We start from the raw sequence: 13,660 nt of genomic DNA, 5'->3' as shown, positions 1-13,660 counted from the left end.
CTTAAGAACAATTTTAGGAAGATATTGGTGAATGAGACCTAGTGTTAAGATGCTCAGAAAGGCCTGTACTTTTTTAAGAGTTCAATAACATCATTTACAGTGTCAAGGTGCAACAGATAAACAAGCAGTATAACATCTGAATATAGTTTTTTTGCGTCCAGGGGTTTGACTTCTTGTCCTGCTGCCGTGATGGATAAGTGTACTGCAGCGTGTGGTCAGCAGGCTGTGACATCACTGTTAGGTGTGGTTACTGGTGCAACAGTGCATACCTCTGACCACAAATTTCAGTTTATTTCAACCTGTCTCCTATCGTCCTAAATGTGTTTCAAGTGTCTAGTGACATAAAAATAATAAATAATAAATAATAATAAAAGCATGTTAGCCGTTAGCCTAGATACAGCCGGGGAGCATTAGTAGCGTCAGACCTGTTAAAACGTAAGTGAACGGGCATACCTTCAAGTGCAAAGTTAGTCCACTAAACAAGCTTTTTTTCCACAAAGACCGCCTCATATCGTTAGGATAAATGTCAGAGAACATATAGAAAATGACATGTAAACGGTTTGTCTTACCTTACCGGTGTGCTGCCATGTTTGTTTATCATCTAGCTCTGCTTTCCAAAGGGCGGCCGAAATATCGCGAGAACAAGCAGCGATCTCATAGCGTGCCTGAACAAGCAGCAACAGCTGGAAGGATACACTGACGAAGAGCTTCGTGAAATTGAAGAACGGAGGAGGAGAGAGAGAGAGAGAGAGAGAGGCGCAACAGGTAGAGGACGAATGGCTGCTTCAAGGCTGTGTAGCTCTGGAGATTGGTGGTGTACCTGTGAGGAATGCCTCTGTTGCAAGGAATGGGACCGGTTGCAGCCTTATTTTCAAGGTCTGGATGTGACCGAGGACGAGACATCTCCACCTGGAGTAACGTTAGTATCCAGCTGGGCTTTATCTAGGGCTGGCGAGATATATTTCGGCCGCGCTTTGAAAAGCAGAGCTAGAGGGATAAACAAACACGGCACCACACCGGTAAGGTAAGACAACACATTTACATGTTGTTTTCTATATGTTCTCTGACATTTATCCTAACGATATGAGGTGGTCTTTGTGGAAAAAAGCTTGTTTAGTGGACTAACTTTGCACCTGAAGGTATGCCCGTTCACTTACGTTTTAACAGGTCTGACGCTACTAATGCGCCCCGGCAGTATCTAGGCTAACGGCTAACATGCTAACTATTATTTCCATGTCACTAGTCACTTGAAACAAATATAGGACGATAGGAGACGGGTTGAAATAAACCGAAATTTCCCTTTAAAGCAACTACAAGGAACTTTGATTTTGTGTAGATTTTGGCAGACCCTGTAGACAAAAACAGTAGTGTTTGTGGAATGAAGACTGCATTTCCCATGAGCACCACCACCACCTCGTGGCGTAAAGATTTTGATCTGGCAAGTGTGTGCATTTGTTGTGGAACAAGAAAAAAAAAACTCATTCCATTTTTCTTTTTTAAAGTTGTTTACAGGATGCAGAGCGATGAGGTTATGTATCTATATGCGGCTATGTAAGATTAATAACTGTAATATGACGATAGTGATTGCCTGGAGTACGTTGGTCATCATGCTCATAATCACAGAAAGCTTTGAGGTGCTTGCTTTGCTCAACAAATGTTGGACAACATTAGGTACATTCAGATAATGTTACCCAAAGGGTTAGCTAGCTTTGTTTTAGCCACTAACCTTAATTCATATATTGATGTAAAGCCACATCTTGCAATGTATTTCATAAATAAAATATTACATAGCCTACCTGTCAAGGAAGAAGAGGAACAATTTGGGATCAGTTTTAAATCCTTTCAAATTCCACAAGTATCTCCATTTGTTGAAATAGTTACACAGCTGACTCATGTTTTTCGACCGTTATGCTTCTGCTTCCTTCCAACTTGCTAACGCACTACTCACTGTCAAATTTTGCCTGGGAAAATGTAAACAGGCTCTTCTGAATTTTGTGCTGTAAATCATTTCTTCTGACCTTGCAGGGAAGACCCAGGGACAGGCATCAAGAATAACTATATAGAAATAGCCTAGCTCCTTGCTGATGGTCTTGTAGGTCATATAGAGCATAAGTATTAAACTTAGACTGTTTTCTAACCAATTAAAACTAATTGTAGTTACTTTACGTAGAAACAGACTTGATTATTTTAACCAGAGAGGGCAGTGAAACATTACTTTTCTTTGTGGTATAATTTAGGTAACTCTTTAAAAGATACTTTGGGACCCACTGAGGTGTACAACTTATGTGTTATGTTGCTGTTGTACAAAAAAAGTGAAGTGTTTTATTCTGTGTGATGAAGGAACAACTGAAAACTGCAGCTAATACCTCATGTGGACACGTTGGTAGTCTAATTTTCTGAGACACAAGAAAGCATTTTTTAGATGGAATGTTGCCCATAGTGGACCTCTAGGATTAGCTCCCATATACATTAGCTAAACAGCATGAATAATGTTAAGGTTTTTTGGTGAACTGCATCTTTGTCTGAATATTTGGAAATTATTTGATAAATGCATTCCTTTTTCTGGTTATCTAGTTTCTGCGCCTGTCATGTGACACATCGCCTCAGATCGTCTACACCCTGATGACAGCTCACTGGGGCCTGCCTTCACCCAACTTAGTGGTGTCGGTGGTGGGGGGTGAAGGCCATGAGAAGATCAAAACATGGGTGAGGGATGTCCTGAGAAACGGGCTGGTTAAAGCCGCACAGAGCACGGGTAAGAACCCATAGTTACCATTAGGATCAAAAGAACCCACTGAGAATGCATCCCGGAATAATTTTGTATGAAAAATTCAGAAATTGTAAAATATTGATTATATGATGTCACTTTGTTCTGGTCAGCTGTACACTTGGAAAATGTATGCAAAAATACTACAACCCTGATTCCAAAAATTCGGAACACTGTAAACCGTAATTAAAAATAGAATGCAATGATTTGCAAATCGTTTGACCTATATTTAGTTGAATACAGTGCAGAGAGAAGATATTTAGTGTTCAAATTCATAAACTTTGTTTTTTTTAATGCCTTCGCACCGGCAATAGCTGTGGCCGGAGGCATTGTGTTTTCAGGTTGTCTGTCCATCTGTATGTACGTTTTCAATTCAATTCAGTTCAATTCAAACTTAATTTCAGACTCAGATTGGTCCATATATAACAACAACATAAAAAAACATCTTAAAGACATACAAACATCCTCTCCAGTGCCTCCAAAAACTGGAAAAGTACCTAGTACTACTCATTTTAGGCAAAGCTATAGCCATAATAATTTCATTTTTTGAGACCATCAGTTGCTCCATAAACTTGTACATATCAATTCTAAGTAGAGCACCTAAGGTTGGAACACCACTGCATACAAACAACTGACTGGCACTCGTCCTAGGAAGCTTAAGCAAGATTCTAAGGTTTCCTCCAGGATTTTTTGAAACTGTGGGGGAGGGCTCCGGCGATAACGGAAACTGAATGTTTTTATAAATACACTATTTATTCACTACACAACTGTAGCACAACTATATACACAACTGTAGCCTAATCTAATGGCAGAGTTTGCAGCCTGGCTGAGAGCACTTTATTTTTCTTGATTTTTTGAAAAAGAGCTCTAAGGCTCTGTTGTATGAGGTGGCCCATTGATGCTTCCTCTTCCTCAGGTCTGTCCTCGCCTACACATAAAAACAATTAAAAGCGTGTTGAATACTGCTGATCTTGAATGTGCTCTTACACTGACCAGGTGTAGCATATGTTTACGCTGGATGTGTAGAATTTATTGTAAACTAGCAACAATATGTGTGTGGACTAGTGGAACCAGAAGACCGCAGATTCGGTTAAGGAGGAGAAATTATAATGATGGCAATATCAAAGGAAGACTCGGAGACTGAAATGTGCTTAATAGGTACCATGTATTGAAGTGAAAAAATGAATAAATAAATAACAAACAAATTAAAAAAAAGAGTGGCCATACAAAATTAGATTCAATAGAAAATTGTAAAAAATCAAAAAGTTGTCGCTTCAAAGCTAGCTTAACGTCATTTAAGATCTGGTGCACCGAGCAATAAGTTCTTTGGATCCAAGCAAATAAATGCTGTGTTCTTTCCACTAATTCAACTGATAGTTAAACCAAAAGAAAAGAAAACATCACAATGCAATTTCAACATAAACAACCAAAATACCCCAACTCAAAACTGTTTGAAATCGTGGACCTCTTCACATGCCACGAGTTTCCCGTGTCCAACACAGTCCAAACGGGGGGAAAAAGTCAATTAGTCCAAAAGTCAATTAGTCAGTCAAGGAGGGGTTAATGTGCTGATCCAGGGGATACCTGAGTGTGTGTGTGTGTGTGTGTGTGTGTGTGTGTGTGTGTGTGTGTGTGTGTGTGAAGGGGGGAAAAAAAGATGAATGGGGCTGGGCTGCAGTGTGGCCTACCGCCTTGGCAGGTGAGATGCTAGTTGCAGTAGATCGACGTTCTTCTTGGTCCAGTTTAGGTTCGAATTATCTCGCCATCATGCGTTCTTCATGCTCAAGTTTCTCCATAGTCAAAAAGCCTGGCCTTTATTAAGCAAAAGGCCTTCATTTAGCTTCATGTGCTTTCATTTAAATCCCACAAAATAAATAAAACAAAACAAAACAAATACATGTACAAGTATAGATATATATAGTATACAGTATCTGTTTCATTACATTCATAATGTCCTTTTAAATGTAACCATCTGCATACAAAAGTGACACAGTTAAACTTCCATACATTGGACCAGGTTAAACTTCCATACCGTGAATTAACCCAAGCCAGGCGCAGCACCGCATTAGCTTGTCAGCTGGTGGCTAACCAGCAAATGAACAAACAACAAACTACACACTAGTGACACACATGCTACACAACAGCAGTACGTTTGTTTAACTTATAAGACAGTGTGTAAATGACTGCTGGTGATGAATGTTAAATATCTGACGTGTTAACATGTGACATGAGTTACCAACATGCATGTCGCTAACATGTATGTTGCTAACAATAACACGTTAACTCACCAATTCACTTGTCAAGAGCCTTCATGCAACCAGAGTTCCTCATCAGGGTTTCACACAGGGTAGCCATCTACAAGCCATAAAGTTCAACCATTACACCTCATGTTAACCGGTTTAAATGTTGAAACATGCGGGTAACAAACATTTCACCACTGACCTGCAGCTGCTCCGCTCTCAGCGTCCCCAGTCATCTGACTAAGCAGCGTACCCACTTCCTGTTAGTAGCGCTGAGGCTACTCTGTTGCGGCTCTGATTGGCTACTTAACTCACGTGACATTCATTCACACAGTTTCACATAATTTCACATATTTTAGTTTTATTTACCCACTAGAGACCTGGGTTACACAGGAGTACGTCCCAAGTCCCTTAAAATTACTGCTAACCACCTTACCTTACTGTTTAGTCCCTCCACTTAGGAAAACATGGAAGGAGTCAGGAGTTAGGAGTGAGGAGCGAGGATTGCTGATTAAGAGACATGAGACGGCCTTGCTCTGAAGCGTCACGTAAAGCGATGTCCTTTTCTGATGACGGCGGCACAGCTGGATCTGCTGCATAACGGAGCCAGCGTTTGGCGTACAACCCAAGTCACATTATATTCGCTGATCAAAGCCGTAACCCCCATCATGACTTTGGTCACACACTTTTGCATGTATTACCATTGTTACTGAGTCATTTGCCGAAGTTTGTCACAATTAAAGAACAGTCTGTAGCCCTGCCACTGTCACCGTGATGAGCATCATTATCATTATTATCATCATCATCATTATTATCACTATTATTAAATCCACTCGCCATCATTCAACAAGTCAGCTGCTGAGTGAATAAGACATATCAGACATGTCAGTCAACCTCAATCACTTCAATTTTATTTATAAAGCCCAATATCACAAATCACAATTTGCCTCACAGGGCTTTACAGCATACGACATCCCTCTGTCCTTAGGACCCTCACAGCGGATAAGGAAAAACTCCCCAGAAAAAACTCTTTAACGGGGAAAAAACCAGTAGAAACCTCAGGAAGAGCAACTGAGGAGGGATCCCTCTTCCAGGACGGACAGACGTGCAATAGATGTCATACAGAACAGATCAGCATAATAAATTAACAGTAATCCGTATGACACAATGAGACAGAGAGAGAGAGAGACAGAGACAGAGAGAGATGCAGGACAGATGGTAATGACAGTAGCTTACAACAACATTAATGAAAGTAATAATATTAATTAATATTAATATTAATATTAATAATTGATATTACCTACAAGCTATTAAACATTATTCCACTCACATGACATGCAGGACAATTAATGATGGACAAATGTGTTTGTGTGTTTGTGTTTGTGTGTGTGTGTGTGTGTGCGTGGTGTTATATCAACACGTGTGGTTCTGGACATGAGCAGCTGCACATTTAACAGCCACACATCACCGACAGTCCGCTGAACAGCGCAACGGGTTGTGAATGAAATAAACTTAATTACAACATGACAGTCTTGCACAAAATATCATTAACGTTACTCTTTGTAGTCACGTAGGCATGTGAATTACAGTGTTTCACTGCAAAGAATGCATGCAATGGGTACACTTGCGCTGTTTCTCCGCCATCTCGTTCAAATGAGCAAGATGTAGGGGGCAGGTATTTATACGTCAGGGCCTCAAGATGAAAAATACTTCCTGTTACGAACCTCTCGTGTTACCGAACTCATCGCACCTAACAGATCTCTCCTAACTCCTAACGCTCCTTACTGGCAGGAATAAGAGACATGAGACGGCCTTAAAGATGGCGGACCTCGAACGACTTCCAGTTCAAGTAAGGAGTTAGGAGTTAGCAGTATAAAATTAAGAGACTTGGGACGTACCCCCCGTTGTCTGGAGAGGGGGCGTGGTAAACAGGTAGCAGGTGTCGCACATTATTAAATGGCCCCCCCTTGACGGCGCCACTGGCGCGCACATGTGAGTTGTTGACAACGTGTGTGTCGGCTTCGTCGAGTGTACCAAATGCAGCACAGTGCTGGTATAGGACAGCAAAAAGACGGGGACCTCGACACTTAAGAGACACATGACGAAGGCTTGCCATGGAAAGAAAGACGAGAGTCAGCCTTCAATTTCCACGTTCGTATCCTTAAAAAAATGTTGGGTTTAAACCAGGCTCGGTCTCATAATTACAGTTAAAGGGACAGGCCGGGCAGGGCTCGGACAGAACATGCACAGGCTCAGGTGGGGTCGGGTTGGATTTTTTGGGCCCAATCTAAGCTCTACACAGCACTGAGGAATGCAGGAGAAACTTTAAGTGATGGCTTGTTAACTGCAATGATCCTGAAGGGCATGCCGGCCTCATTTAAAACAAAGCTAAGGAGCTATGAGAGCACGGAAAAGTTCAACGCTGTTTGCTCAGATGATGACAGCGTGACGAAAGTGAGAGGAAGAAACAGAACAGAACACATTAGGGTCGTTTTCACAGACTTGAACAAAAAATGCATCAAACTTAACCTTGCTTAGGTAGGCAACCTATCTCTCACTCCTATTCTCTCCCTCTACTTCGGACTGACGTCTCTTTGCCTCCCATCCACTCTTGAGTGCGCCGCAGTACAGCCAGACAGGCAGGTGATGACTCCGGTGTTCGTTTTTCAAAATAAAGTTAATTGCAGCGTAGTGTCACATAACATTTCATGATATTTAAATTATCATTTCAAACTCTGATTATGGTAAGTATATGTGCGCAAATATAGGCTATACACAATATATATATATGTATATATATATATATATATATATACATATATATATATGTATGTATGTATATGTATGTATATACATATATATCCAATCATACAATATACTTTACATTGTTTTAACATCAAAAAAAAAAAAATCCACATTCTGAAGGCGTGGCGGCTTTTATTTTGCCGTGGCGGCGCACCACGATCAATTACATGTAGCAAAAACACTGATCATTATATGCCACCTGTAATTTTTTGAACTTGCCGTTTGTATGTCCCATCCTTGTGAACACTATGGCCTCTAGTTTCACAGATCGGGTGAGACGGAGGCGCAGCACCTGCGCTTTGCCAACTGGGTGTGGCCAGGTGGACTTTGCAAGTTTGACACACCGTGTGCGCTGGCGTAGCTACTCCTCTTTCCCACCTCCGTCCCTCCTACCTGCGCAAGTCAGAATGAGGGAGGAGAGAAGGCATGGAGTGGGTTTACACAGCCGATTCACATCACACCAATCAAATGAGCCCCTCTCCTCGCCCTTAAATGTGCCGCGCGAAGGCTCAATGAGAGTTTACTCAATTCGCCATGGCAGAAGAGAGCAGCAGCGTCAGACGGCCAAACTTCTTCCAGGAGGAAACTGATGTTTTGGTCCGGGAGGTTCAAGCTCACAGTGTCTGAATATACAGAACTGCGAGCAGACCTCCACGGGCTGAGGATACAAAGGTAGCCTGGGAGGAGGTCACCACAATTGTAAATCAATGTTGCCCGGATACACTGAGAACTGTTGCCTGGTGCAAAAAAACGGTTCAGTGATTTTAGAAAAAGGGCTAAACAAAAGCTCTCTGAGCACAGGAGGCAGACGGGGCCAGCTCCGCAGCCCGCGCACTGCCAGACCAGACGGGCCCGGGTGCAGCCACAGGACCAGCCCTTCCTGGACCTTCAGGCGGGGGGGTTCAGGATGCTGGAGAGGGAGCCGGGCTCTCTAACCTCCCGGGTCCAGGGGTTAGAGGCCCAGCTCCAAGGAGTGGAAGACCGGCTCCGGGGCGTGAGTAACAGGCTGCTCCCGCTGGCCTCGATAGACGCCAGCCTGCGTCGGCTGGCGGACGCAGCCGAGCGCCTGCTGCCACAGGGTACGGCCACGATCCCCACACCCAGGTGGTGTGGAGGTATCGCTAACCAGAGAGGAAGAAGAGGAAGGGGGGGGGGGGTCAATAATAATTGAACATTGAAATAATTTGTTTTGGGTGATTTGTTGTAGCCTATATTTAATGTGATTGAGTAAATTTACACCATGAATGTGTGAATGAATGTACACGGAAATACTCACATTTAAGGACAGAGCTGTGCAGCCAGGTGGTCTCTCCTCTCCCGTGTGCCCTGATGCTCTTCCTGCTGATTCGGCACATGCGGTTCAGGCTCTCTCTGCGTAAGTCCTCCTCCTCCTCCTCCTCGCAATAATGTACTCCATCTTTGTCGATCACATTAAGCAAGAACATTTTAACATTTGTATAGGCAATCACATGAAGAACGTTAACCCTTAAGACACCGAACATAACTTACAATTTGTTGACAGCGTTTTTCTCGTGCGCGCGCGCTCTCTCTTTCTCTCTCACTGTCTCACTCCGTTTCTTTTCTTTTGACTTTTCTAAGATGACAGATGCTGAATATATACTCCCTATCTGATGCTGTGGCTGTTTGTGGTTGGCTGAGAGGGATGTGAACTCATTAGTTTGCAGCTGTGTTAATCAAATCAGGTTGGGTTTCCATTACGCATGCCAAACGTGCCAAACGGTGCCAATCACCTTTGATCTGACATCAGATGTGACGGGACAGTCAATATAGAGATACATTTATGTGCTGATTGCAGATAGTTGTGTTGGGAATCAACATATATTTACCTCACACGATGGCACCAAATATGTTGGGGTCAACACCTTAGGCTTCACACGGAGGCACCAAATATGTTGGGGTTAAATTGGCTATCGGAAATAATTAATAATTATGTTAAATAATGTGACTTAATTAACATTAAATCACCTCATGGGGCACCATTCCCGTAAAGGGAAAAATGATAGCCAGTTAAAGATATCAGTCTCATAAAATAGGCTGAACTATTAATTTGGAGTTTGATTAATAATTAAATTAATGACAACAACCAAAATTAACAGTAACGCCTGAAGGATTTTGGAGTTCTTGACGCAGCAGAGGTTGACTATTCATTCACCCTTATGCAAAATTAAACAGACAGCAGGCATGATTCCAAAGAATTACATTTATTCACAAATTAGCAAAGCAAACCAAAACACACAAATTCTAACTAACTATATACAAGCTTGGTGTGTATGTGTGTGTGTGTGTGTGAGAGAGAAAAGGGAAAGACAAAGGCGAGTGTGGTGATCAAGTAGCCGTTTGGCCTACAAAACAAAATGGCTGACAACAGAGAACTACCAAAATGGCCGAATCAAGGCTGGCTTCCGGTCGAGGGAGGTGTCTGTCGGACCGTGTGGTCAGGACAACGACAAAGGAAAAGAAGCAGGAACTTTGAAATGCCTGTCTGGATGTAGCTCTGTTGAAAGCCTATTTGTTAATGAGTCTATGTCAATGTGACGTGTGTTGCAAACGGTCTGAATTAGTGCAGAGATTGTTTAGTTTCATGCAAGAATCTGTTTGTGGACAGTATTAGCAAACTAAACACTTAGCTGTGGCGAAGCCAACTAATCAATGACCTAACTGCAATTTATCACAACAGCAACTCAGTAAACAGCATCAAATAACATACAACAAGTCAAACAGTCTTGCTTAGCCTGTAAAACTGTGATAAGCTATGCCCAGTTGTTACATTACCGATCCTTGAATGGATGGAGGAAAGAGTCACTCAGTGGCGTACTGCTGTTTGCCGGCAGAAGAAGGCTGGGAAGATGGTTCCAGCTGCAGTTTTTGTTGTCCTTTGTTCCAAAGGTTCTGATCCGAGGAAGCTGGTTGCTCGGGGTCCTTCAAGAGTTAGACGCTGGGTGCTAACTCACTTAGTTCCTTGTTGCTGGAAAGCCAGTTTGCAAACCTTGTGTTTGCCAGAGAGTCTGTGATCAGTTGCCCTCCATTTAGTGGTTTGGGCTATGGAGCAGGGGTTTGGACCTCTGCTGTCCAGGCCCAAACAGAAGAGGTGTTAGCTGTTCAACAGCTGGAGCAAGAAGAGCACTGCTCCACGGTTGGAGCAAAAAAGAGAAAAGAATCTGTTGGAAGGGAGCACAAATCTACAGATGCCTGTGACATCAGAGTCACATGTCACTCTAAAGGTCCAATCAAGTTTTGGGACTTGAGTCTCACTGAGGTGTGAGGTGAGACCTCCTGTGGAGATGGGTGACACCTAGCTCTCTCTGTTTGAAGACAAAGAGCATGCAGAGGAAAAAGCCTTGAAATCAATGATGATTTTACCAAATGATAAATCATCTGTGGTCCTGTGAATCCCAGCAGTTGCATTGAATAGTGGTTTTTGTGGGTATTTATTGCATTGTTAATGTGCCTGATATTCTGGAAACCTGCCTGTGAGGTTTTGGTGATGTGTGTGCACTGTCCGCCGGTCAGCCAAACTTCCACTACACCGGCTTTGCTCCGCCTGCGCTGACAGTAGACCTGGTTTCAGCTGGCGAGCTTTTAGCGCACCTTCGGCGAAGCCTTTTGGCACAAAAATGTCATTGCGCCAAGCTGGATCTGTCGACACCTCCCCCTGCTGTGCCGCCACACCCATCTCAGCGCACCTCTGTCTGCCAAACTACCAAACTGAGCGCGCCTCGGGTTGCGCTGCTCGAAACTAGCTCTGCGCGGGGTTCGCCACCCTGCGCCGCGCCGGGAAACTAGAGGCCAATATCTCAAGAACACCTCAAGGGAATTTCTTCAAACATGGCTCAAATGTTAACTTGGACTCAACAATGAATTGCTTAGTTTTTGGTGGTTATAGGTCACAGGTCAAGATCACTGTGACCTTGCATGCATCTCATTCTTGTGAACGCAATATTTCAAACAGCTTGAGGGGATTTCTTTAAATTTGCCACAAGTGTCCACATGCATTCAATAATGAATTGATTCGTTTTGGTGGTCATAGGTTAAAGGTCAAGGTCACTGTGACCATGCCTGTCCCATTCTTGTGAATGCACCTTGAGGGAATTTCTTTCTTTCTAATTTGGCACAAATGTTCACTTGGACTAAGTTATGAACTGACTGGATTTGAGTGGTCAAAGGTCAAGGTCAATGTGACCTTGCATCTGTCTCATTCTCGTGAATGCGATATCATGAGGGAATTTTTTGAAATTTGACACAACCATCCACTTGGACTGAAGAATAAACGGATTAGAATTTTGTGGTCAAAGGTCAAGGTTAGTGTGACCTGACAAAATGTGTTCCCGTTAAAGGGTTTGAGTTTTTCCTTATCCGCTGTGAGGGTCCTAAGGACAGAGGGATGTCGTATGCTGTAAAGCCCTGTGAGGCAAATTGTGATTTGTGATATTGGGCTTTATAAATAAAACTGATTGATTGATTGATTGATTGATTGATTAGCCAAAACCCAGGAATTCATATGTTAATTATGACAAAACTTCATCTAATAGAATAAAATAATGAAGTGATGACATTTTTTTATGCAAAAGGTCAGCTTCACTGTGACATCATAATGTTCTGCATAAACACTTTTCTGGCTATTATTCAGTGTCAAATTTCAGGAACAGAAGGGGAAATATTTGGCCTGATAGTTAAAGTGATAGTTCGGGTTTTTGGACATGAAGTTGTGTGAAACGCTGACCATCTGTAGCTCTGATGTGACGGTGTCACTACTGTCAATGAGCCTCCTGCTCTGAGAAATGGCCCGTAGCTTACCGGAGAAAAAGTAGTTCCTAAGATAGAAGGGGGACACGTAACCAAAAGGTTTTAAGCTACAAAAAAGTATGCATGTGTTTTGTTAGACTATTTCAATAATTTTAAAACATCCCCGCATTACGTCAGACCTTGCTATCAATTGGGACTATTTTCTGGCCAGTATCACTCCGCTGTGCAGGCCCGCAAGACAGCACGCCAACAGAAATCAATTATACAGTTCATTGCCACGCCGTACAGGGGCGCAGGATAGCAACAGCTAACGAAAACTTCATCGGCTGTTTCCAACAGAGAACCAGTAGGCTATTATTAGTGAGGAAGAAGATGTACTAGCCCTACTACTACAGCGCGAACACCGGCTCAGGCTCACGACACACCCTCGTCAGCTGCTGTAGGAAAACAGAGGAATACCAAAATGGTGCGAACTTGTGATTTCCCCAGCTGTGGGAATAAAAACATCGCCGGCTCCCAATTCCATCGGTTTCCTGTTACAAATGTAACCCATAGGCAACAAAACCCAAACTATCCCTTTAATTGGTGACACAAATCTTGGGTGTCCACCTTGAAACTGTCCTGACTGTACTGATCTTCTGTGTTGTCAGGGAGAAGATGTGTGTGAAGCATCCATGTTTTCACTGACATGGATGTAAACTGCAAGAAAAATGCCCCTGGGACAGTAATTCTGTTTTCTGTTTTTTTTCTTGATCCACTTTTAGTTACACTCAATAATTCCTGTAGATGTCTCACATCAGAGGGAGGAATTATGTCCTTTCTATGCAGAACGTGTTAGCTTTCATCAATGCCAAGCACTACATTCAGAAACAGCAAAGTAGAACTGATTATTACTATTATTATTATTAATACTACTACTACTTCCACTGCTATTACTACTAATGATAATAATAATAATAATATTAATTTTAATAATAATAACAGATTTTGATTAGAAGGTACCTTTCAAAACACCCAAAATCACCTTACAGATTAGAATGGGCCTCAATATTATGTTCTGACAGCCTTTACTATATAAGTTTGT

The 13,660-nt window shown here is 42.5% G+C and overlaps 1 protein-coding gene across 5 annotated transcripts in view; it reads left to right on the top strand.

The window, feature by feature from the left end:
- trpm4a (transient receptor potential cation channel, subfamily M, member 4a) overlaps positions 1 to 13,660 on the top strand; it is a 222,187-nt gene that overhangs the window by 51,220 nt on the left and 157,307 nt on the right. For all 5 annotated transcript variants that reach the window (XM_033643742.2, XM_033643746.2, XM_078161183.1 and 2 more), the window contains exon 4: positions 2,575 to 2,755. In XM_033643742.2, the coding sequence (XP_033499633.1) occupies positions 2,575 to 2,755 (181 nt within the window). The remainder of the gene's footprint in view (positions 1 to 2,574; positions 2,756 to 13,660) is intronic.

This window comes from Epinephelus lanceolatus, chromosome 18 (genome assembly GCF_041903045.1).
Source record: "Epinephelus lanceolatus isolate andai-2023 chromosome 18, ASM4190304v1, whole genome shotgun sequence".
NCBI lineage: Eukaryota > Metazoa > Chordata > Actinopteri > Perciformes > Serranidae > Epinephelus > Epinephelus lanceolatus.
The sequence above is the reverse complement of the archived record's forward strand: the minus strand, read 5'-3'. Positions and strand labels throughout refer to the sequence as shown.